The sequence below is a fragment of the Symphalangus syndactylus genome, chromosome 7 (genome assembly GCF_028878055.3).
Source record: "Symphalangus syndactylus isolate Jambi chromosome 7, NHGRI_mSymSyn1-v2.1_pri, whole genome shotgun sequence".
Classification (NCBI taxonomy): Eukaryota; Metazoa; Chordata; class Mammalia; order Primates; family Hylobatidae; genus Symphalangus; species Symphalangus syndactylus.
Window position 1 is genome coordinate 95,209,149 of NC_072429.2, and position 26,697 is coordinate 95,235,845.

Below are 26,697 nucleotides of genomic sequence, written 5' to 3' on the forward strand. Positions count from 1 at the left end.
CATTTTCTTAAATCAATGTAATCTTTCCCTGTTTCCCATACCAGTCACCTGAAGAAACTGATAAAGAGAAAGTTCACCTCTCTGACTCAGAAAGGAAAATGGACCCAGCCGAAGAGGATACAAATGTGTATACTGAGAAACACTCAGACAGTCTGTTTAAACGGACAGAAGTCCTAGCAGGTGAGTAGCCTGGTGGGCTTCAGGTGGGAGGGTGCCTACATAGGCCTCTGCTAGTCTAAGTGATATTCAAAAGTGCAGCAAAGCTTGCTGTCATCTTTCTGCTGAAAGCAGTCTTGTGGGTGCTTGCTTCCAGAGCGAGAAGCAAGAGGCTCAGCAAACATTGTCTTTATTGTCTGCCAGCTCCCTCAACCTACCCCTTCGCCAGCCATCGGGCAGGGGATGGGAGGTAGCCTAAAAGAGGGAAAGTTAACATCTGAATTGATCCAGAACAACTGGATGTAGAGATGGCAGAGTGTGAAGATCCATCAGTCTTGCTCAAAGGCATTCTACATTTCAAAATAAAGAGAACAAAAAGTTCTTTAGGGGAAGGCAGTTCACATAAGTACTGTCCAAACTGTTAAGAACGTTGTTTCTATTTTAACTTAATTGGATGGAAGTGCAAATATTTTAAAGGGGAAAACTTTCAAGATTGAGGAACACTTGATAGTCTCAAATCGAAGAATAGAAATAAATTTGCATGCTTTTTTCATATATACTCCTTAAAATTTTAAGTCAGTTATACTATGTTTTGTGTTGAAAAAAAGCAATTAGAAAATTAGAATATAAAATGTGAGTTCTGAAAAGACAAAAGTAGTTTTCAAGTATGGAATTAGTTAAGATCAAGGCCAGATTTTTCTTATTGAGGTTTTTGGGTGATATTATTAACACTAACCAAAGAAATTACTGTACCTTCCTGAGGAGTTTCAGATTTGCATGGTTACCAGGTTGCTTCATTGAATCCAGCTTTTTTTTTTTTATTGGGGTTTTCAAATTTAGCCTTTTATAAAAGTGTAAGTAGATTGGGCTTGACAATAAAGCTAATGTCTACAACCCTTGAATCTCTTCTAAAGTAATCTTCCTTTTGGTTGTTTCAGCTGTCATTGCTGGTGGAGTTATTGGCTTTCTCTTTGCAATTTTTCTTATCCTGCTCTTGGTGTATCGCATGAGAAAGAAGGATGAAGGAAGCTATGACCTTGGAGAACGCAAACCATCCAGTGCTGCTTATCAGAAGGCACCTACTAAGGAGTTTTATGCGTAAAACTCCAACTTAGTGTCTCTATTTATGAGATCACTGAACTTTTCAAAATAAAGCTTTTGCATAGAATAATGAAGATCTTTGTTTTTTGTTTTTTTCATTAAAGAGCCATTCTGGCACTTTAATGGTAAAATCCCATTGTATTTAAAACAGTTCATGTATTTCTTTAGAACAACATAAAATTAAAATTTAACATCTGCAGTGTTCTGTGAATAGCAGTGGCAAAATATTATGTTATGAAAACCTTCGATGTTCATGGAATTGGTTTAAACTTTTATGCGCAAATACAAAATGATTGTCTTTTTCCTATGACTCAAAGATGAAAGCTGTTTCATTTGTGTCAGCATGTCTCAGATTGACCTTACCAAGTTGGTCTTACTTTGTTAATTTATCTGTTGTCGCCTCCTCTCCTCTGCCCTCCCTTCTTGTGCCCTTAAAACCAAACCCTATGCCTTTTGTAGCTGTCATGGTGCAATTTGTCTTTGGAAAATTCAGATAATGGTAATTTAGTGTATATGTGATTTTCAAATATGTAAACTTTAACTTCCACTTTGTATAAATTTTTAAGTGTCAGACTATCCATTTTACACTTGCTTTATTTTTCATTACCTGTAGCTTTGGGCAGATTTGCAACAGCAAATTAATGTGTAAAATTGGATTATTACTACAAAACTGTTTAGTCATATCTATCTAATCAGATCTTCTTTTGGGAGGATTTGATGTAAGTTACTGACAAGCCTCAGCAAACCCAAAGATGCTAACAGTATTTTAAGAAGTTGCTGCAGATTCCTTTGGCCACTGTATTTGTTAATTTCTTGCAATTTGAAGGTACGAGTAGAGGTTTAAAGAAAAATCAGTTTTTGTTCTTAAAAATGCATTTAAGTTGTAAACGTCTTTTTAAGCCTTTGAAGTGCCTCTGATTCTATGTAACTTGTTGCAGACTGGTGTTAATGAGTATATATAACAGTTTAAAAAAAAGTTGGTATTTTATAAGCACAGACAATTCTAATGGTAACTTTTGTAGTCTTATGAATAGACATAAATTGTAATTTGGGAACATAAAAACTACTGAATAAATCATGTGGCCTAATATTGAAAATGTCACTGTTATAAATTTTGTACATTTTTGATCAAATGTACATCTCCCGTTTGCTAACGGCCGTCTGCTTTCAAGGATGACGTGGGTTTGATTTCTAAGTGTTCCACAGTGTCTGTAAATCAAGACCAAAGAGCTGTCAATGAGACTGTTTATTACCAGATTCACTTCTGAATTGGCCAGAGGAAATCTGAATGTATTATCCTGTGTGTGTCTAGGTACAGATATTGGAAGGCTGCCCGGGAATTTCGAAGTTTGCAACCTTTATAGGGTAGCTGATGGCAATATTAAGACAGACGCCTGGTTTTGCAAATAACTTGTAAGACTATAAATTCCAAAGATCTGAAGGGGGCTTTTCTGATGTTGGTATCTAAGGCTTAGGCCTATAGATTGATTTACCTTTGAAATTGTGCTCCAAATGTCTACTGAAGCTTAACCGAAGAACTAATAAATGGACTACAATAGCTCATGTTACAGGGAAGGAGGGTAGGCAGGGAGGCTCTGTGTGTTAAAATGAGGGCCTCACTGCTTTAGGATTGAAGTGGCTGGAAAGAGTGATGCCTGGGGAAGGAGATGGAGGTATGAGGGTACCGTGGCTGGTACTTTCTGTATTAAACATTTCCTTTTTCTGTTTTACCATTAATTTCGTTTTAAACTGTGAGCCGTCCAAGTAGGAAGAAGACAGCAAAGAAAGCAACTTTTCCAACATACAATTTACTTTTAATAAAGTATGAATATTTCATTTTGAGAACATTCCCTGGAATTGCCACAGAATTCATTAAAAACATTTTTTTAAGCAACACTTGGAACAGTGTTTACTTAAATCCTTAATGGCCTTAATTAATTATCAAATTCCTGCCCCATCACTTACAGAATCAATTCACTTTAGAGTGACTAAAAGGAAATGATAGCGCTTTCTAAAGCCACGCGGTGTCCCTCAATTACAGAGGGTAGGAATGGGTATACCTCTAACTGTGCAAAGCAGAGTGAAATTCAATTCGTAGAATAACAACTGCTTGGAATATCCATGCCAGGAAAAGAAAAATTTCTGGCAAATATTTTGTCACTGCTGTAAAGCAAAATATTTGTGAAAGTGCCAAAATAAAGTCTGTCATGCCAAAAGTAAATCATTGTATAGACTGACATCCAGTTTCCTTCAACTGTACACTTTCTGCTTAGTTTTTATTTTTATTTTTAAGATGCAGTAAGTAATACTATAAAAAGTGTTAGTAATGATTACTGAGTTCAGGAAAATTTTGGTAAAATGTAAATATTAAAGCCAATGTGAAAATTTCCTGTTTCCTTAACCACATGTAAATGATTTCCCTTGAGTGAATATGGCTTTGTGTTTGAGAGACTTGAAATATTCACACTGTCCCATTTTCAGCCCATAGGGAGAATAGGAAGCACTTGGGTTTTATTTTTGTTGCAGGTGCATAGTACCTGAATTTCAGGATTAGGACCTGTTTAATAAAAGTGAACAAGATTATAAAAATTGCCATCTCTTAAGGGTTGATAGTTTCTCATCAAACGTTTAGTGAATTAACTTTTTGTTAATGCACTTTTTTGCAAGTTAGACAAAATGTACTTGTTATGGATATAGTCTGTTAGGTCTAGGAGAGTAAGCTAATTAAGTAGAATACAGTTAACCTTCTTCAAGTGTGCCTAAAGAAACTACTGTGTCCTACTTCATAGTTTTAAGGAGCTTATTTCTTCAATATCTTAGACATTTTGAAACATCAAGGAAAGATGTTAGGTGAGCAAAAATATAAAACCTAGAAATATTGTGGGGTTAATTTTATAAGTGTGATCTTTATAGCGTTATTACAATTACATAAGGGGGTGGTAGAGGAAAAAAATATATTTTTTTTTTTTTTTTTTTTGAGACGGAGTCTCGCTCTGTCGCCCAGGCTGGAGTGCAGTGGTGCAATCCCGGCTCACTGCAAGCTCCGCCTCCCGGGTTCACGCCATTCTCCTGACTCAGCCTCTCCGAGTAGCTGGGACTACAGGCGCCCACCACCACGCCCAGCTAATTTTTTGTATTTTTAGTAGAGACGGGGTTTCACCATGGTCTCGATCTCCTGACCTCGTGATCCACCCGCCTCGGCCTCCCAAAGTGCTGGGATTACAAGCGTGAGCCACCGCGCCCGGCTGGAAAAAAATATTTTTAAACACATTTGGTAGTACCAAAAAAGGGAACAACTTGGAGCAACACTGTCTCTAATGTGAACTTCTAAATTCTAAGCCCGCAACAGACATCGGTGAGACCCTAAGAGGTTTCCAATTAAAATTAAGCCAGATGATAAGTGGAGTAATCTGAATTGAGTGATCACTAAGGTTTTTTTCAGTTCTAATATTTTATGACAATGTGAAATTTGAGACTTGGCCATTTCTAGGGAATTACATTGTCAGCACAAAACTTTAAAAGGGTAAAACATCTTTCAGTGATAAAAACAGTTACCAAAATCATTTCTGTCCCACTCTGTCTCCAAACTCTGGGTGACTTCACTCTTACGGTTTATGGTTGTAAAGTTTCATTTATTTTTGTTTATCTGCCGTATATGGTCTTTAGCAGGGCCTTTTCTGACCATGGAATCGTGGCAACTCTGAGAGCAACTTGGTTTCCTGCGAATTAGCTGGAAGGGTGTAACCCAAGCTGTCAATCCAACCCACAAACAGCAGAGTGAAATGTTAGGCTTTGGTGCTTCAGAGATGCTGAGTGCAAGATGCATTTATTCCAGTTTTGTTGGCAAAATAGCATTCAAAAAACAAATGCTTGTATGTGCAATCCATCAGAAGTTCAGTCAACAAATATTTGCCTACTGACTGCACTGGAAACTTAAAGAAGCAGAAGGTATGGTGGTGAATTACACAGACAAGGACCCTGCTCACGTGGAGCTTTCATGAACTTGGTGTGGGTTGCAGAGTGGAAATAAAATCAATAAATGAAAGTGACAAATGGAAATTATCAGTTGGTAATTTCCACAATGGACACAATACAATATAAGCTGACATGTGGGACTGAAGGGCTGTAACAGTCCAGAGAGGCTAGGTATGCTATGGTAACAATCTGAAAGTCTCAGCAAATTAAAACAGCAAAGATTTCTTTCTTGCTCTACTCTGTCCCATTGGTTGATGGGGAGCTGTGTTCTGGATAATTGTCATCCCCTCTCCAGGGCTCAGGCTGATGGAGTAGCCATTATCTGAAACACTGGTGGTCACTGGTAGAAGGAAAAAGGGTGAAGCACCCAGTGGGATCTTAAAGCTTCCACCCATACTTAATTTGCCAAAGCAAGTCATATGGCCATATCTCATGTCCAGGGTGCAGAGAAGTGCAGTCTTACTTTGTGCCCAGAAGGAGAGAGATGGAATATTTGTGAGCAGCCAACATTACTACTATAGCTGAGTCAGCAAAGATCTCTGAGAGGGGAAGGCCTGAATGATGTGTAGCCAGTTGTGCTAAAATCAGGACAAGCATGATTTTAGCTGTGAAAAGATTCTGAAGAGGGAACAAGCTTGGCATGTTGGAGTAACAGGGAGAAGACCAGTAGCTGGTGAGTGGGGAGACAGGTAGAAGAGGTGGAAGAAGAGGGCTGAGAAGTACAGTCCCCCCTTAACTGGTCTTCTTCCTCTTTTGTTCCTTTGTACTTTATTTCCCATGAGGAAGCTAAACTGATCTCATTAAGGTAGAAGTTAGTTTATGTTGCTTTCTCCAATGGCTTCTATAGCACTTAGAATAAAGCTGCTTCTTACCCTTGCCCTCAAGATCTGCAGGAACTGCCCCCTGAACAATGCATTGTAAGTGGACACAGTGGGGGTAGCATGGCTAGTTGGGAGGTCATTATAGTCACCTAGGGAAGAAATGGTGGTGGTTTGGCCTAAGGTGGTTATAGTGGAGATGGAAAGGAACTGTTTGGGGAGGAACAATCAATAGGTCTTTCTAAAAGGTTGGAAGAAGTAGGAAGTAAAGAAAAGAATCAAAGAGGGCATTGCCATTTTTGCCTGAGTAGTGGGTGAATCATGTTCTGAGAAGGAATACCATGGGGAATTGGCTGCTAAACCAAGGTTTTCTATTGGGCCATGTTAAATTAGAGAGCACTATTAGACAACCAAGTGGAGGTGTCAAGTGAAAGATTAAATGTCAGAATTGAGCTCAGAGAAGAGGTCCTCTCTTGGAACTGGAGATATTAATTTAGGGGTAGTGTTAGTGTTCATTTGCCTGTTGGCACTCTGATTCATTTCCTGCTCTTTCATGCTCTACTCTGTATGGCTTGAGGATGAGTGGATACCAGGAGAGTGGGGTGTGCAAAGTTGACCCACGCAAACTACATTTCCCAAGCTTCCTTGCCAACTGGCCTCTGGGAAAGTTTGGCCAATGGAAGACACTGGCAAAAGACCGCAGTCAGTAGGAGAGGAAAAGCCAGAGTACTTTCCCCTGTCTTTGCTCTGGGCAACATCTCTAGCATGAATGCACTTCCTCTGTAGTTAAATCACCACCAGGCAAGCCCTCCTGCATGGCCCTAGCTCCCACTCTTCCTAAACTCTCATAACTCCACTTTCCTCCTTGGTTTCTCTACTCCTAGGGAAGCATCAACTTCCTGATGTTGGTATTCTCTGAGTTATTTCCCTCTCTCCAGTTTGCCCTTACAACTTTGTCAACATCTTTGCAACCGACTGGTACTAAATTCTCTCTATTGCGCTACCAGGTGTGGGTTCTGTTTTCCTTCCTGGACCCCTGGTGATGACACAGGAGTGAACAGCATATAGATGGTATTAAAAGCCATGGGACTAGATGAGATTATTTACAGAGGTAAGTACAGTAGCACCCATGCTTATCCAAAGGGGATACATTCCAAGACCCCCAGTGGATGCCTAAAACCATGGAGATACCTAGCCCTACACTGTGTGAAAGTTGCTCATACAAATTGGGTCATTTTTTTCATATCCAACCAATTCAGTCAAAGAGTCAGAGAGAAAAAGAAGGTGTGGCATATAACATTGCTCTGAGAATGTAATTCTCTGCAAGCCTGGCTGCTGAAACTGCCTGTTGTAACCTGAAACTAGTTTTATCAACAGCTACTGAAACAAGCTGCTGTGTCTCTAAGACTAGTTTTACCTACTGCAGCCACTCACCAATCAAAGCTTGCCAGCTCCCCAAAACCTTACTAGTGCCAATGAACTTTCTTAAAAAGCAGTAGGTAACATTTCTTCTTTTTATAAAACCTCCAACCTTCTCTTGTTCTGAAGACCACCCAGTCTGTGTGCATTCCTTGAATTTCAATTCTTGCTTCCCATATAAAACTATTTTATTTTATTTTATTTTATTTTATTTTATTTTATTTTATTTTATATTTGAGATGGAGTCTCACTCTGTTGCCTAGGCTGGAGTGCGGTGGCAAGATCTTGGCTCACTGCAACCTTCGCCTCCTGGGTTCAAGCAATTCTCCTGCCTCAGCCTCTCAAGTAGCTGGGACTACAGGCATGCAGCACCAGGCCTGGCTATTTTTTGTATTTTTAGTAGAGACAAGGTTTCATTCACCATGCTGCCCAGCCTGGTCTCAAACTCCTAACCTCAAGTAATCCGCCCGCCTCGACCTCCAAAGTGCTGGGATTATAGGTGTGAGCCACTGAGCCTGGACTAAAACATTTTAAATTTAGAGATTCATCTCTATATTTTATTTGACTTTGACAACTGTATAAACTATGTTTTTTCCTACACTTACATACCTATGATAAAGTTTGATTTACAAATTAGACACAGTAAGATATGAGCAACAACAATAATAAAACAGAAGTTATAACAACATAGTGTTCATGATTTCACAGAGAGAAGACTCGTTTTGACCTTAGATCTTAGCAACCTCAGTATACAATATTTTTCTTTCCTTATAAAGTTGACAACTTTCACCTTTTCACTTAAAGGAAGCACTTTATGGCTCTTCTTTGCATCTCTAAATTATCAGCATCACTACTCTTGCACTTTAGGGCCATTATTAACCAAAATAAGAGTTACTTGAGCACAAGCACTGTGATACCGTGACCATTGATCTGATAACCAAGATGGCTACTCAGTGACTACGCAGTGGAGAGCGTCTACAGCATGGGGACATGGGACAAAGGGAGGATTCATGTCCCAGGTGGAATGCAGCAAAATGGCAGGAGATTTCATCACACTACTCAGAACTACACATAGTTCAAAACTTATGAATTGTTTATTTCCAGAATCTTCCATTTAATTTTTTTTTTTGAGACAGGGTCTTGCTCTGTTGCCCAGGCTGGAATGCAGTGGTGCAATCTCAGCTCACTACATCCTCTGCCCCCACCAGTTTCAAGCGATTCTCCTGTCTTAGCCTCCCGAGTAGCTGGGATTACAGGCACCCACCACCATGCCGAGCTAACTTTTGTATTTTTAGTAGAGATGGTGTTTCACCATGTTGGTCAGGCTGGTGTCTAACTCCTGACCTCAGGTGATCCACCCGCCGTGGCCTCCCAAAGTGCTGGGAATGCAGGCATGAGCCACCATGCTTGGCCTATTTAATATTTTTGGACAGCAGTTGGCCTCAGGTAACTGAAACTGTGGAAAGTGAAATTGCAGGTTGGGGGACTACTGCAAATAGAGAAGGATGGTCCTGGGTCTGCCTTCTAGCAATATGACTATCTTTTTAGGTGAACCAGTACCTGATTCACTGTTGAGCACTGGTTTGCCATGTTGGCAGATGCTTTGCAGATAACACAATCTTTCATTGCAAGGGAGGAAAGTCCCCATAATGCACCACTGACACATTTTTGAGAAAATTAATAGGTAGGTAAAGTATCCTCTTCTACCTGGTCATTAATAACATAAAATCTGAACTGTTTTTAAAATAGAACATAGTAGTTGGGTGGAGGAGTAAACTATTTGAATATCAGGAAGTGCCACTATTATCTGTGTTTACAATGGGAACATATCAGCACATAAAGCAGTGAGTAATTCTCCCACTTGTAGCTTTGTCCTAAAGTCATTGAAAGCATGATTTTTGCCAACCTTAATTACATTCTGCTTCAGTAAATACCAGAGTATGCTTGAATTCCTCTGTCGAGATCAATTGCAGGGACGAGCAGTAAAGAGGGTAAAAATGTAGGCAACTTGGCTGTATGTCAGATCCAGGACTTAGAGATCATGAAGTTTCCTTTTCTGATGACCCCACATCTCAGTCCTTTATGCTTTTAGTATCTGTTACCCATTTTTTTCACTTAGCTCATTTTTTTCATGTGTAAAATAAAGATAATAATATCCACCACATTGGCTCTGGATATTCAATGAGGCAATGGAAGTGATGCACTTAGTACTATATCTAGCCTCTGAGAGATGCTCAATACTCACACCTGTAATCCTAGCACTTTGGGAGGCCAAGGTGGGAAGACTGCTTGCGCCCAGAGTTGAGACCAGCCTAGCAACATAGTGAGACCCTGTCTCTACAAAAAACTTTTAAAAAAATTAGCTGGGCATGGTGTCACAAGCCTATTGTCCCAGCTACTTGGGAGGCTGAGGTGGGATGATCACTGAAGCTTAGGAGATGGAGGCTGCAGTGAGCCTTGATGGCACCACTGGACTCCAGCCTGGGCAACAGAGCGAGATCATGTCTAAAAAAAAAAAAAAAAGATAATTTATTCTTCTACCAAATGCTTCCTGAGCACTTTGCTGGGCACAATTCCAGTACCTGGGAAGAGACAGACAATAACAAATAAGTTATATAGTCATGCGCTATATAACATTGTTTGTGTCAATGATGGACTGCATATATGATGGTGGTCTCATAAGATTATATTACCATATTTTTCCTGTACTAAGTTTATATATCTTTACATACATTAATACTTAATGTTGTGTTACAGTTGCCTGCATTATTCACTATGGTAACATGCTGTACAGGTTTGTAGCCTAGGAGTCATACGCTATACCATATAGCCTAGGGATGTAGTGGGAGATGTCATCTAGGTTTATTTAAGTTCACGCTATGCTGTTTGTACAGCAACAGAATTGCCCAATGATGCATTTCTCAGAGCATATCCTCATCATTAAGTAATGCATGAGTGACTGTGTGTCAGTGAAAAGGTGACATTTGAGCAGAGTTAAAGGTGGTAAGGGATTGAGCCATGGTGTGTGGGGAAGGGGAACCAGGGCCTTGGAGGATCTGGGAAGCGTGGCAGGCAGAAGGAACAGCAAGTGCCAAGGCCTAGAGTGTAGCCAAGGAGCAAGTGAGCTAGAGAGTAGAGTGGTGGGTAGTCAGGGCTGTATCCATGAGCCAGACCGCATATGTATGGCCTTGTAGTCATTGTGATGACTTTGGGGAGCAGGATTTTGAGCCAAGACGTGACATGGTCTGACCTATGCTTAAAATTGGTTCTCAAACCTCAGCAGGGATCAGAATCATCAGGAGGTCTTGTTAAAATACGGATTTCTGGGACCCAGCCCTGGAGTTTCTGATTCTGAGAAACTCCAGGGTGGAACCTGAATGTGGGTGGAAACCTGAGGGTGGAAACCTGAGAATGTGGGTGGAAACTCGTGGGTGGAACCTGAGAATGTGCATTTCCAACAAGTTTCTCAGGTGCAGCGGCTGCTGCTCGAGCAGGGACTTCTTTTTGAGAAGCAGTGCGTCAAAGGGATTCCTGTGATTTTACTTGGATTACCATGTTGACAATAGGCTAATTGAAGGTGGCAGAGATGGGCAAAACACAACAGGGAGAGTAGTGAAGCTATTGCGGGACTCAAGGAGAGAGACAATCATGGTGATGGAAGTGGTCAGATTCTAGAGAGCCAGGGTAGCCTCAAAGTCAGGAAATCCAGGTGAATACATAGTAAATGGTCTGTTGATGTTACATTACAATATCTGATAACATAATATAATCTGTGTTTTCAGACTTTATGGCCATCCCATTTTTTGAAGATCTAACCAATCAGATTTGCTAACAAATCCTGGGTGACCCTCTCTTCTTCTTCTTCCAGATGGCCACACACTCCATAATCCTCTCCTCTTCTCAGGATATCAGGAAATACTGTCATTATTCATTCCCTCAATCAACCTCACTCCTTTTCCTTCACTCCTTTATCCTTTAACATTATACCTTGTCTGGTTTTGTGTTGATGGATGATATAGATATAGATGATATAGATATAGATATAGATATCTACTTTTGCCTTCAGTTCTAATTATACTGAGGACCTAGATTATGTTTGATTCACTTTGCCATCCCCATCCCACATACTCCCACACCTCCCCACCCCCTTCTGCTTCCCATCCCCAGTACCACTACCATTCTTAGTACCAGCCAAGTTCCAAACATTGCATGCATCATCAGATCTCCTCCATTTCTCTGTGAAATTTGGTGGGATCCCATATATTTGGGATGTTCAGCCAAGCAAAACAAAACAAACAAATGACCAATGTCTTGTCAAAAGTCTAAAGAGAATTGAAGTAACTAGGTGTTCACAGATACTTGTTAAACCCTGGGCTTGTACTTCACCTCCTTAAGGCACAGAATGTGCTCTGATGAATTTACAGTTTTCTTCCAGATACATTTTAGCATTTGGTGGATAAATATTTAGCATTTAAACAGGGAGCTGATTAGTGTTTTTTCCCTTTGTTCTTTCAATATTTCCACCATTGTGCCACATAATCACCATGCTGGATCCAGGCTGTCCCTGAGATCAAAAACTACCCTTTTTATGACCTGTTCTCTCATTTATGTGAAGGCGGCTGGGCTGTAAACATGGTATGAAAAAAATTCTTATATGCCGTCTTGATTGCTAACATCTGTTCAAATTTCCATTCATAAATTTAAAATTCAGGCTTCTGTAGCCATCTGTTTTCTCACAACAATCTGAAAAGAAGAAAAGCCCAAGGCAGATGTGCGGGTGGGAGAAGAGCTTCTGCCCGGCTTGGCCAACTTTTGAGAGGTTTTACTTTGTTTTTGTTTTTCCTCCCTAGCAGGGTAGGCATGACTTTTCTCCCTTCAGGGAGATTTCAGTCCCCGTGTCTCAGTTTCCTGTTAGACAGTGGGGTTAGAAAATGGCTTTTATCTCTCTGTCCTTCCCAATTCCCTCTCTCTCTTTCTTCCCCTACTCTTTTTGTCTCTTTCCCACATGTATGTGCACATGTGTGTGTGCACATAACACTCACAAAAATGCCCATCTATGAACAAGAGGTAGGAACTGAAAACTTTCTGCTGACTTTCTTAAAGTTGCCCAACAATCTCAGCACACGCTGGTGAGCCAGAACCCACTGCTTGCCTGGATCATAGGCAATTTTCTGGCTTGGTGGGCCTCTCATTGGGAATTTCTCCACGGATTACTTTGGCATAGCTAATGGATATGATTTGGCAGCTGCAGGATCCAGATGCCAAGCCAGGCAATGGCCCTTTTTTATTTTGCTCTTGGCAGTGTCATCTATGTCTAAGGGACTGGGCTTCTTCTAAAGCCACCTGGCTTTGTTCCAGCAGTGCTGTTGCAGCAACTGTGAAATGCCTTCGAAAGCTGACATGACATTTTGGAGGCCTGCTGGGCTACAGTACTCTCCTAAATGGGACCCAGCTTGGGACTCACTTTTAGCATCAAATACTTTTTTCCCCCAGTTTATGTTGAGAAACAAGTTCTCAGCAAACCACATTCAAAGTCTATTTTGCATCCTAATGTCCACTGTGCAAACCTCAGCACTATGGATCAAGGCTCCACCCATCCCAAACTTGAGTTTAACAGTTCTGCACGCAAGCTGGTGGTTTGTGGGATCATCTTGCTGGGTTATATGTGCTCATTTTCACTTTACTCTGACATTGCATTTATATATAACTCGTGACTGATGTCCTGGGCCTAACTGTGTGACAAGTCGTTTAACCATTCTGAGCCTGACTTTTTAAAATGTCAGTGGAATAGAAGATATCAATAGCTTACCTCCCCTTGCTTGCTAGTGAGTGGATCACTGGGGTGTAAGGAAGGGCTTGGCAGGCATTGATGATGTGGGAATACTTGACTTATAAATTACCCATACTTCTGATCAGCTGTTATCCCCACATCAGAGCTGCCCCAGCCATTGAGTTCATCAGGGCCTCCCGCAGTGTCACTGAAGCCTCTCTAGTATCTACTTCCCCTCTCTGCTCTCTGTATCGTTCTCCTGACCTCTTCCCCTACTCCCTAGACTCCTAAGGCTCAAGATTGAGGAGTACTCAGAGACACAGACAAGGTCACTGGAGCAGAGATGACAAATATCTGGTTTTTGGTCTTCTTTTCCCATTTCTTCAGACATCATTAATTGATACTAGTATGCACTCCTGCTAAGGCCAACCTCAGAATTCTTCTCCAGACAGGGATCCATGCAGCCACAAGTAATCAATCGGAATTGAGTTGGGAGATTAAACTTATCCACCATCCTCTGTCTAGAGGGACACTGGTCTTGGGGCCACAGTGGTTCTGAACCAGCCATGTTGTGAGTTAAACAGTTTTGGTCTACTTAGATAGGTTGGCCTACGGAACCAAGCCTAACCTTAATACTGTAATACTGTTTTGCGGGGAAACACATTTGGAACTTGAAACATTAGCTTAGCAGGGAGCTTTTGGAAAGCCACTGGCACCTAAATCAGAGTTCACCTGTACTTGGTTATGGCATGATGAGAGTGGCACATGGGTAGAGGCTGAGAGCACGGACCGCTTGGTTGTAATCCTGGCCGTGCCTCTTAACTGGCTGTCTGACTGGGCAAGTTAAAGTTAACTAACATGTCTGTGGCTTACTTCTTTCATCTATAAAATAGAGATGTTAATAGGATCATCCTCCTCATAGGATTACTGTGATGATTAAAAATACATTATTTGTAAAGCACTTAGAACAATGCCTGGCATACAGAAGGTTTTTGTTTTTGTTTTTGTTTTGAGACAGAGTTTCGCTCTGTTGCCAAGGCTGGAGTGCAGTGGTATGATCTTGGCTCACTGCAACCTCTGCCTCCCAGGTTCAAGGAATTCTCCTGCCTCAGCCTCCTGAGTAGCTGGGCCTACAGGCGCGTGCCACCACGGCCGGCTATTTTTTGTACTTTTAGTAGAGATGGGGGTTTCACCATGTTGGTCAGGCAGGTCTGGAACTCCTGACCTCAGGTGATCCACTCGCCTCAGCCTTCGAAAGTGCTGGGATTATAGGCATGAGCTATCGCGCCCAGCCAGAAGTTTCTTATATATATTCTTATTTTAAACCCAGAATTTAGCAGCTTATTTTTGACCTCATATATATTCTTATATTGTAGTATAAGAAGTTGTGAATAAAAAAACCAAATTCTAATCTGAACTGGGAGGCTATATCTGTTTTCATCTTCTTTAGGAAACAAGAAAAACAGAGATGTATATCCTGCAGAACCATGAGCCAATTAAACCTCTTTTCTTTGTAAATTACCCAATCTCAGGTATTTTTCTTTATAGCAATGTGAGAACAAACTAATACATGTAGCATGTGACAGGATTTCCTTCCTTTTCAAGGTTGAATAATATTGAGGTATAATATGTATATGCTACAGTTTGTTTATTCATTCATCTATAGGTGAAATGTCCATTTGGGTTGCTTCCTTCTGCTGGCTATTGTGAACAGTGTTATTATGAACAAAGGTGTGAAAATATCTCTGAGATCTGGCTTTCAATTATTTTGCATATACACCCAGAAATGGGGTTGCTGGATCATATGGTAATTATATTTTTCACCTTATGAGGAATTGCCATACTGTTTCCATAGTGCTGTACCATTTCCTTGCTAACACTTGATATTTTCTGTTTTTTTTTAATGTAGCCATCATAATGAGTGTGAGGTGGCATCTTATTGTGGTTTTGATTTGCATTTCTCTAATGATTAGTGATGTTGAACATGGATGCTTGTTATCCATTTGCATATCATTTTTGGAGAAATGTCTGTTCCAGTCTTTTGCCCATTTTTTGTTTTTAATTTTTAAAAATTTTAATTTTAAAAAGATAAGGTCTTGCTATTTTTCCTAGGGTGGACACAAACTCCTAGGCTCAAGTGATTCTCCTACCTCAGCCTTTCTCCCAAGTAGCTGGGACTAGCAGCGTGAGCCATTTTTTGTGTTATTATTTATTTATTTATTTTGCTGTTGCATTGTAGGAGTTCTTTATATATTCTGGCCATTAACCACTTATTGGATATAGAATTTACACATACCTTCTCTCATTCTTCAGGGAGAAATTTTTACTCTGTTGGTTATATCCTTTGATGCATAGAAGTTTCTAAGTTTGATATGGTCCCACAGGTCTATTATTGCTTTTGTTGCCTATGCTTTCAGTGTAATAGTCAAGAAATTATTGCCAAGCCCAATGTCTTGAAGCTTTTCTTCAATGTTTTTTCTCCTAGGAGTTTTATAGTTTTAGCTCTATATTTAGGTCTTTAATCCATTTTGAGTTAATTTTCATATATGGTATAATAATGTCAGAGTCTGACCTCATTATTTTACATGTGGACATCTAGTTTTCTCACATCATTTGTTGAAGACATTGTCCTTTCCCCATTGAGTGGTCTTGGTATCCTTGTCAAAGACCATTTGACCATATATGTGAGGGTTTATTTCAGAGCTCTCTATTCTATTCTGTTGGTCTATATTTCTGTCATTATGCCATCGAACGTATTTTTGAATAAACGAATCCAGACACAAAATGACACTGTATGATTCAATTTATATAAAATTTAAAAATATTTAAATCTAATTGATGGTATTAGAAGTCAGGCTGAGGGATAGCCTTGTGGGTGTAGGTGATGATTAATAGGCAGTATGAGGGAGACTTTGGGGAGCACTTGTACTATTCTGTTTCTTGATCTGCATGCTAATTATATGAGTGTGTTAACTTCGTGAAAATACACAGATATAGTCATGTACTGCATAATGATATTTCAGTCAACAACAGACCTCACATGGATGGTCAACTTCCAAGATTATAATGGAGCTGGAAAATTTCTAATTTCTAGTGACACTGCAGTCATCATATTACTCAAATGTTTGTGGTGATCCAGGTATAAGCAAACCTATTGCACTGCCAGTCATATAAAAGCATGGCACACAATTATGTACAATACATAATTTTGATAGCAATAGTAAAAGACTATGTTACTGGTTTATGTATTTACTATACTATACTTTTTATCATTATTTTAGAGTGTACTCCTTCTACTTATGAAAAAAACAGCTTCAGGCAAGTCCTTCAGGAGGCATTACAGAAGAAGGCATTGTTATCACAGGTCCATGCATGTTATTGCCCCTGAGGACCTTCCAGTGGGACAAGATGTAGAGGTAGAGGGCAGTAATATGGATGATCCTGACCCTGCATAGGTCAAAAAATGTTAGCTCTTACTAACATTTATTGAGTAACTAGCATATGCCAAGCTTGCTAGTAACTTTTATAAGGTTAATTAAATCTAATCCTTGAAGTAGGTTTTGTTATTTCCCATTTTATAGATAAGAAAATGAATGCTCAGAGAGGTTAAGTGATTTGCCTGTGGCGACACAGCTAATAAATGGCAGAGCCAGAGTTTAACTTCTAAGTTGTCTATTGTAAAGCCCTGGTTTTCAAATGCTTTGGCTGATATACTCCTTGGCGCATTTTTGTAACATTAAAAAAAACAATAAAATTTCCAACATCTTATAAATATTGACATTTCAACATAAAACTGTTACATCTCTCTTCTAAATGTAACTAATGGAATTTAGATTCTGCAATAACCAGATATTCCCCATGGTACACTTAAAAAATACCGGAAAAAAGCTCTTTAATCATCAGAAATTTTATGCTGTTCCTTTTCTTCCATAAAGTTGTTTTTCTATTCTAGTGCTCTCCATTCTGGGTTTTATCTCCCCAGTTTTTATGCTTCACAATATTTTGTTGATTGCCCCATCATAGTTCTCCACAGCAAAAAATACACATTAAAATATAACTTAAAAATTTTTTGTCCAGGTCCTGAATGTTAAAAATTTTGCTGAATTGAATTATCATTACGATTACTAGTATTATATGATCTATTACAACAATATAAATACATTATATATTTAATAAGTAAGTACTGAATACAAGAAGTAAGATATTGGAAGTGAATCTTCCTGAGGTAGATGAGGGTCACAGGTACTGATGGAACTTAGATTAAAGGAATTATCGAAGTGTCCCTTGGCTTGACACATCTTTTTTTCCTCCAGACAATGCACCTCAGAGAGATACAGGATGTGTCAGAAGAATTCTTTCTTTTGAGAAGTGGAAGAAAGGTAATCATGAAAGGTACCTTTTGGGCAAATTTATTTTGGAAAGAGGTAATATGGCGTTTGAGGTTCTGGATCTTGAAACTGATTCTTTACAACTGTCTCTGCCTGGCTGCCCCTTGGAAAGTTCTTCAGCACTATCATGACCACACATCCCTCTTTCATGCCTCTCGTCTCTCTGTTACTCTCTGTCTCAGTTTCAATGGTAAATTATTGGTCATCCCACTGAGTACCCCTTGTCATTCCCCTTCTCATTCCCCAGATGAACATATATTCAGATTTGAAGATGACTCTTGAAAACAAAGGAGTGCCTATGTTCTATTTCTTTTTTTCCTATTAAGATTTTAAAATATTCATTGCATACCTACTATGTGCCACACACTATATTAGGTACTTTGATATATATCTCATTATATATGAGCTATATTTATTACATGTGAGATATTTTTATTACACCCTCCCCCTTTTAAAACATTTTTAAAAATCCTGAAAACCTAGAAGGCTTAATTGACTAGCAATGGCTAATAAGTGGCTGAACCAGAGCCCAAACCTGGGTCTCCCTGTTTCTAAAGCGTTTTTTTTTTTTTTTTGAGACGGAGTCTTGCTCTGTTGCCCAGGCTGGAGTGCAGTGGCGCGATCTCTGCTCACTGCAAGCTCCACCTCCCGGGTTCACACTATTCTCCTGCCTCAGCCTCCCAAGTAGCTGGGACTACAGGCACCCACCACTATGCCTGGCTAATTTTTTTTATTTTTTAGTAGAGACACGGTTTCACCGTGTTTGCCAGGATGGTCTCCATCTCCTGACCTCATGATCCTCCCGCCTCGGCCTCCCAAAGTGATGAGATTACAGGCGTGAGCCACCACACCTGGCCTAATTTATTTTTTTAGATGGAGTCTCGCTCTGTCGCCCAGGCTAGAGTGCATGGTGTGATCTCGGCTCACACCAACCTCTGCCTCCCAGATTCAAGTGATTCTCCTGCCTCAGCCTCCCGAGCAGCTGGGACTACAGGCGCACACCACCATGCCCAGCTAATTTTTTTTTTTTTTGTATTTTTAGTAGAGATAGGGTTTCACCATGTTGGCCAGGATGGTCTCGATCTCTTGACCTCATGATCTGCCCGCCTTGGCCTCCCAAAGTGCTAGGATTACATGCATGAGCCACTGCACCCAGCCTTTTTTTGCTTTTTTTTTTTTTTTTTTTGAGACAGGATCTCACTCTGTCATCCAGGCTGGAGTGCAGTGGTGTGATCTCAGGTCACTGCAGCCTTGACTTCCTGGGCTCAGGTGATCCTCCCACCTCAGCCTTCCAAGTAGCTGGGATTACAGGCATGCACCACTGTGCCCTGGAGACCCAGGGACTAGACCTGGATTTCAAGAAAAGCCTATTGCTGAAATCTAGGTCTAGTCCCTGGGTCTCCAGGGCAGGCAATGCCTTGCATTGGTGTCCTTTCCTGGGGCAGGAGGTCCTACCTCATGAAACTTGGGTTGTGGCTCAGTCCTCCTCACTGCCAGACTGCTCTTTCGCCTATCAGGCTCCCTTTAACAGCTGTTTGTACTTTCTTGTCATCCTGGTTCTGTTCACCAGCCTCTCTTTCCTGGGTGACAGCACCGTGCCAAACTATTCGGTGATGGCAGCCAGAGCAATTTCTCCAAACGCTAAATTAAATGCACTGGATGTAAGCCAGTCCAGTGTTTTCTATAAGGATAAAGTCCTAACCTTGAAACAAGATTGATACGGCCCTTTTTTCAAATGCACACTTCAGCCCTACTAAACTTTCTTCTCCTTCCTTGTCCACACCCCGACTCCTCTCATCTTGCCTATTGTTGCCCCACACACGTCTCCACCTTCTGGAATCATTTTTGATTCATGCTTCAGATCTCAGATTTCTGAAAAGTTCCCTGGGTTTTGTGCACCACTCTCTGCCCCACTAACTTTGATGCCCTTTCAGTGGTGTGCTGGAGCCAGCTGGTACAGGATCTTGAAGCTGACTGTGCAGATCACTTCCCAGCTCCAGTGTTGCATGACATCATTTTGGCATTTTGAAATTGGCCATGAGGTAAGTATTGAGAGCATGGAAATCAACAAATGGTACAAATGAGGGTTTTATTAAAAAAACCCAACAACTTGTTGGTAAGCATTTACAAGCACACCACCTTGCCCCTTGTATATTTTCATAACACTCTGAGCACTGTGTATTTCTTCATTTGTTCAGTGAATATTTACTGACTGTGTATTATGTGCCAGGCACTCCCCTCTATACTGAGGATATAACTGTGGGTAAATAATATCGTTCTTGCCATAATGGAACTTAGAGTTAAAAGGGGGAGACTGCCCTTAGTCAAGTAAGTAAGTAAATAAATAAATAAATATTCAGTGATAATTATGTTAAGAACTAAAAATGCGTTCAAAATATATAATAGGGTATTTGACCTAGTTTAGGAAGGTTTTCCTGAGCTAAAATCTGAAGGATAATTTTGAACTGAGGAAGGAACAAGGTGAGGGAACAACATTCCAGGCCAAAGGAACCACACGTGCTATGGTTGGAGGGAGCATGCCTCCTAGGAGCAAGGAAATAAGACAAGTTTGGCTAGAAGGGAGTCAGAGAGTTTCGTGTGAGATGCAGCTGAAGAGTTAACCAGGAAGCAGGCCATGCAGAGTTTTGTAGGCCCTACTAACGAGTTTTGTCCTATCCTGAAAGCAGTGAAGTGTTTTTTTTTTTTCTTTTCTTCAACTTTTAAGTTCAGGGGTACCCATTACTGGGTATATACTCACAAGAATATAAACCATTCTATTATAAAGATACAGGCATGCATATGTTCATTGCAGCACTACTCACAATAGCAAAGACATGGAATCAACCCAAATGTCCATCAATGATAGACCAGATAAAGAATATGTGGTACATATACACCATGGAGTACTATGCAGCCATAAAAGGGAATGAGATCATGTCCTTTGCAGGGACATGGAGCTCCTTTAGGAGCTCTTGAAAGGCAGGCCTGGTGGTGATGAATTCCCTTAGCACATGCTTGTCTGAAAAGGATCTTATTTCTCCTTCACTTATGAAGCTTAGTTTGGCTGGATATAAAATTCTGTGTTGAGAATTCTTTTCTTTAAAAATGTTGAATATTGGCCTCCAATCACTTCTTGGCCTTTCTTTCTGGGTGCCCTTAACATTTTTTCTTTCATTTAGGCCTAGGAGAATCTGATGATTAAGTGTCTTTGGATTGATCTTCTTGTGGAGTATCTTACTGCAGTTCTCTGGATTTCTTGAATTTGAATATTGGCCTGTCTTGCTAGGTTGGAGAAGTTCTCCTGGATGATATCCTGAAGTATGTTTTTCAACTTGGTTTCATCCTCCTTGTCTCTTTCAGGTACCCCAATCAGTTGTAGCTTCAGTCTTTTTACATAATCCCATATTCTTGGATGTTTTGTTCATTCTTTTTTATTCTTTTTTGCTCTATTCTTGTCTGCTGGTCTTATTTCAGAAAGATAGTCTGCAAGCTCTGAGATTCTTTCTGCCACTTGGTCTATTCTGCTATTGATACTTGTGATTCCATTGTGAAGTTCTTGTGTTGTGTTTTTTGGCTCCATCAGGTCGGTTATATTCCTTTCTCACCTATTCTGGTTATCTGGCTATCAGCTCCAGTATTGTTTTATTGTTTCTTAGCTTCTTTGCATTGGGTTACAACATGCTTCTTTAGCTCAGCAAAGTTCGTTGTTACCCACCTTCTGAAACATACTTCTGTCAGTTCAGCCATCTCAGCCTCAGTCCAGTTCTGTGCCCTTGCTGGGGAGGGGTTGTGGTCATTTGCAGGAGAAAAGGCACTCTGGCTTTTTGAGTTTTCAGCATTTTTGCATTGATTCTTTCTCATCTTTGTGGGCTTATCTACCTTTAATCTTTGAGGTTGTTGACTTTGAATGGTTTTTGTGGGGCCTTTTTTGTTGATGTTGTTGTTGTTTTCTGTTTGTTTGTTTTTCTCTTAACAGTCAGGCCACTTGACTGCTGCAGTTTGCTGGAGATCTGCTCCAGACCCCAGTTGCCTCACTTTTTCCTGTAACTGGAGGTATCACTAGTGAAGGCCACAAAACAGCAAAGATGGCAGCCAGCTTCTTCCTCTGGAAGCTTCATCTCAGGTGATTTCTGATCTGTGCCAGCCTTCATACACCTGTAGGAGGTGGCTAGAGACCCCCACTGGGAGGTTTCACCCAGTCAGGAGGAAGGGGATTAGGGACCCACCCAAAGAAGTAGTCTGGCTGCTTTTTGTAGAGCAGGTGTGCTGCACTGGGAGTGGGAGTGGGTGGGGCCCTCATAGTCTGGACCACCTGTATTCTCCACAGCTGGTAGGCTGGAGCAGCTGAGTCCACTGAACCATAAAGATGGTGGTTGTCCCTCTACAAGGCAACCTGTCCCAGGGAGATATCAGAGCTCTATCCATAGAGCCCTGGCTGGAGTGACTGAAGCTCCTGCAGGGAGGACCCACCCACGAGGTGGAATGGATTGGGGTCCCACTTAAAGAAGCAGTCTGGCTGCAATTTGGTAAGGCAGCTGTGCTACATTGTGGGGAACCCTTCCTTGTATGGTCTATCTGTATTATCCACAGCTGGCAGGCTGGAATGGTTGAGTCTACTGAACTGCAGAGATGATGGCTTCCCCTCCCCGCCCAAGCTCCGTCCCAGGGAGAGATCAGAGCTCTGTTCATAAAACAGTTGCTGGAGGGGCTTAAGGAGGTCCTCTCCAGCTAGGAGGAATGATTTGGGGTCCCGCTTACAGAAGCAGTCTGGCTGCTTTTTGGTAGGGCAGGTGTGCTGCATTGTAGCAGAGCGAACCCTTCCTAGTTCAGACCGTCTGTATTCTCCACAGCCAGGAGGCTGCAGCAGCTGAGTCGACTGAACCACAGAGATGGCGGCTGCCCCTCCTGCTGGGAACTCAAACCTGTCTCAGGCAGACTCCTACCCGCTGCCATTGGCTGGCTGGGATTCCAAGCTGGTGGGTCTTAACTTGTGGGGTGTCATGTAAGCAGGGCCTGAAGAATGGTATTGCTTTGCTCTCTGGATTCAGCCCCCTTCCTAGAGATGGATTTCCTGCCTTGCCGGTGATTGTGGCCAGAGTATGTAAAACTTCTGGGCCTCTTTGTATGTGCCTGAGTGGCTGCTCTGCCAAGATAACACACAGTTCCGTGTATCAGACTCAAGGCCCTGGTGGTGTGGAGTTACAAGGGTGGCTCTTGATCCACAGGTTGCAAAGATTCATGGGAGAAGCATGGTTTCCTGGGTTGCACAATCACTCACCACTTCTCTTGGCTGAGGGTGGAGGTTCCTTTGGCTCTGTGCTGCTCCGAGGTGGGCTCCCCACCCTGCCCAATTTTTCTTCATTCTCCATGGGCCAGTGGTTTGCCTAGTCAGTCCCAATGAGAGAACCTGGATATTTCAGTTGAAGGTACTGAATTCACTTGCCCCTTTTCATTCCTCTCTGAGTGCTGCGGGCAGGGGCTTCTAATTTGCCATTATGGATTGATCTCCCTGCAGTGAAGTGTTCTAAGTAGGAAGAACACATGGTATTGTGGAAAATCAGCATAGCATGGTGGCTCAGAAATAGACTCTGGAGCCAGGCAGATTGCTTGGTTTGGAATTCTGGTCCTGCAACTTACTGGTAACCTCTCTGTGCCTTAGTTTCCTCACAGTTTAAATAGAGATAAAATAATATCTACTTTATAGGTCTATTTGCGAGGTTTTAAAATTCTTGGAATAGTACCTGGCTCATTATACATGCTATAGAAGTGCTTACTCAATTAAATAAATAAAAACATCTTTGGTAAGATAACTCTGAACATTGTATGGTTTAGTAGAGGATGCTGACAAGAATAAATAATTAAAACATCATGAATTAAGCATAAAAGATAATGGTAACGAAAAGATGAGAATGAGCTCTGCTTCCTGTGATTAGTGTGAGCAGACAAACGTCACTGTACTCAGAAGCTTAAAGCCTAGTGTGGGAAGCTGACATGAATGAAAACCAATGGGAAAAAATGTTAGAGTAGAGGTTTAAGCAAGAGTGATTAATTTCAACTTGAAAGCAAATCGGGGAGGTTTCACAGAGAGGGGCCCAGCATATTGGTTGATTGCTCGGGCTCCAGAATCAGGCCAGCTCAGTTTAATGCTGACTTTGTACCTCACTGATTTTGTGACTTGACCTCTCTAATCCTCCATCTCCTTATCTGTACAGTGGGGAAAAATAATAATGATAATATGTAGCTCATAGGACAAATAAGAATTCACAGTTAATGCATCAAAAATCTTAGCACAAGGCACTCAATAAATGTGAAGCTTTTATTGTTATTACGAGTTGAAACTTGAGTGGGAAAGAACTTCGTTTGCATTAAACATGAGAAAAGGCCCAGAAGTTGAAAAGCATTTGACATACTTAAAGAACAGCAAGTCAGTCAGTGCCACTTAAACTGTAATCCAACCACCACCAGTCAATGAACAGCTTTTTACTGGTCCATGAACAGGTAAGTATAGAAATTGTGAGTAAGCATTTAGAAATAAAAACAACAACAACCAATAATTGAAAAACTAATTTTATACTCTGGCATACTCATTGTACACTTGTAATAAAAACTGGGCTTGTAGTTTTTGTCTCTTTTCTTATTTGCTAGCAGGTTTTGATTTGTATTTTACAGAAATAATAGTCCATGTCAGATTGGAAATACTAAAAACTTGTCTTTTACCCTTGATAGTTTGAGAAAAAAGTAATTCAGTGGGGTTGGATATGGCATCCGAGAGATGATTCTGGAAAGGTGGGCCAGGGCCATGTTTATGAGGACCCTCACAGAGTTCACACTTTTTTCAGTGGGCAACAGGGCTAGTAAGGTTTAGAGGGGTTGTTAACTGAAGTGAGTGGACTTTGCACATTTTGTGGTATTTTTCTTCCCAGTAGGCATGTGCTTTTTCTTTCTTTTCTTTTTTAATTAAAAGTTCGGTTTTGTTTTTTTAGTTAAGAGGAAAGACTGGAACTGCTCAGTGTTTCACGAAGATAACTGTTTGTATTTGATAAGAGTTTCGTTAAACAAAGGAATTTGCACGTATCAAAACATAAAGCATTGAAAACACTGAGCACATACTCTGTGACCAGAATGCGTGTGACTTGTTGAGATAAGCCACACCAGGTAATCGGATGAGTCTCCTTTCTTCTTGGGCACCCTCATATAATTAAGGCACAAACGAAAGAGAAAAGACTTTCTGATCTCTCAGTTCGGGTCATCTCCTCTGCCTTCCATCATCACCGCTTAACAATCCTACACCTGGCAGGATGGAAAAATGGTTTAATAATCGCTTCCCTTTGGGAGGCGTTTGACAGCTCAGAAAGCATGGCCTTTACTCAGGCTCAGAGACACACAAAAACCTTTCACGTTTTCCTTTCAGCTTCGCAGCCCCGTCCTTCTCTACCTGCACGGGCATCCACTGAAGCACAGGATCCTTCCGCCAAGCCGTGAGCCTTCTCAGGCCCCTGCCGCCCGCCTCAACTGAGGCTGCGCTTCTGAAAAGCACGCGGCCCTGGCCTGCGCACCACCCAGTCTGAAGGCGACGCCCCTGCACGAAGGAGTCAGGCCTAGGGGCTCGGGACCCAGGGCGACACTCAATTTTCTAACAGGAGCCACAGCCCAGAAGCTGAGCAGCCTTCCGGCCGATCTGTGGCCCTGAGGTCGCCCTTGGAGGGCGAGTGAGAACCCCCGAGGCGTTCCGGAGGTGGCGCCCGGCCCGAACCCGGCGCCCGCCCCGGCCCCCGAGTCAGGTCTTTGCCCCGCCTCTCGGCCCACGGCCTGGGCGGCAAGCAGGGCTGCAGTCACGGGGCGGCGCGGAGGGCCCCAGCCCGGTTAGGGGTGTGGTCGCCGCCACCGTAAGGCTAGGCCGCGAGCCTAGTCCTGGGAGCCGCCTCCGTCGCCGCCGTCAGAGCCGCCCTATCAGGTGCGTTTGCAGCCGACCTGGCAGTGCCCGCGGGCGGCTGGGCCGAGGCCTTGGCTCCTACCCGCGGCGGTCGGGCGGGCTGAGGCTGGAGCAGGCCAGGGGCGGGGGCAGAGGGGGACGGACTTCCAACATCGCTCATTCGGGGGAGTGACGGGAGGACCTGGCTGGGGAGCGGCGGTGTTGGGAGCCTGTGACTGCCCCTTCGGTCATACTGGAGGCACCGAGCCTAGAAATGGGGAAGCTGTGACGTGGGGGTGGTGGAGGATGCGGCGGGACAGCAGCGAGCACAGCCCTCAGCCGTCCTTCCGAACACGGTTTCACTTCCCCTCAGCTCCAGGGCTCAGCCCCAAGCCGCACCCTTCATCCCCCATCTGCAAACAATCCTGGTCCCCCCACCCGAGCCTCCAATATGCCTTACGCAGTTCTTTTGGGGTTCCTTTCGCATTTTACCGTGTACTTTCGCTTTTGATGCGTCTAGTTTCTGCTACTGGACTCTCCTAGAATCGAAGTTACATGAGGGCAAAGTCCCATTTGACTTAGGACTCAGAGCTACTCAATAAGTAATTGAATGAGTACTTACGCTGTAGAACTGAGTGAATTAACAAATGAGTAAGTGAATGAGTGCATACGAGATGGAGTTGAATGAATCAGTGCATGACTGAAAATGAAGGTGTATGAAGTGGAAGCAGTGGAGACGCAGGCTTACAACTCCTACTTTTTGATAGCTTTCCAAAAAGTTGTGTAAATGTCGCACTTTTGCAAATGGAGGCATTCTGATTGGGACCACTTAAAAAGAGTTCTATGCTGTTCAAATAATCTCTGGAAACGCCCCCTGGTATTTCCATTTTTGTTGGACTTAGCTATATGTGTTTGCTTAAAACAAAATATGCCTAGGTTTTTTCTTGTGTTTTCTTCACTTCTACTTTGGACGTTTAAAGAATCATTGTCACCATAATATTATTTCATGTATTTCTTAAAGATAAGGGTGACTCTAAAGGCAGAACCATATGACTCTGACTTATTTGTAAAACCTGGCATTTCTTTTGAATTCAGAGTTGTTAAGAATCTTGTCTGTTTTCCTGAGACAGGTGCTGGCTGATTTACAGGTGACTTAAG

At 41.8% G+C, this 26,697-nt stretch overlaps 2 protein-coding genes across 3 annotated transcripts in view; both read left to right on the forward strand.

The window, feature by feature from the left end:
• SDC2 (syndecan 2) overlaps positions 1-3,478 on the forward strand; it is a 119,552-nt gene extending 116,074 nt beyond the window's left edge. The window contains exons 4-5 of one of the 2 annotated variants that reach the window (XM_055286841.2): positions 45-180; positions 1,095-3,478. In XM_055286841.2, the coding sequence (XP_055142816.1) occupies positions 45-180; positions 1,095-1,258 (300 nt within the window). In that variant the 3' untranslated portion in view covers positions 1,259-3,478. The remainder of the gene's footprint in view (positions 1-44; positions 181-1,094) is intronic. The other variant, XM_055286840.2, reaches the window with a different exon arrangement.
• Positions 3,479-25,193: 21,715 nt separating this feature from the next.
• Positions 25,194-26,697, forward strand: part of CPQ (carboxypeptidase Q) — a 544,933-nt gene continuing 543,429 nt past the window's right edge. Inside the window, exon 1 of the mRNA XM_055286849.2 lies at positions 25,194-25,581. The gene's annotated coding sequence lies outside the window, so the exon portion shown is untranslated. The remainder of the gene's footprint in view (positions 25,582-26,697) is intronic.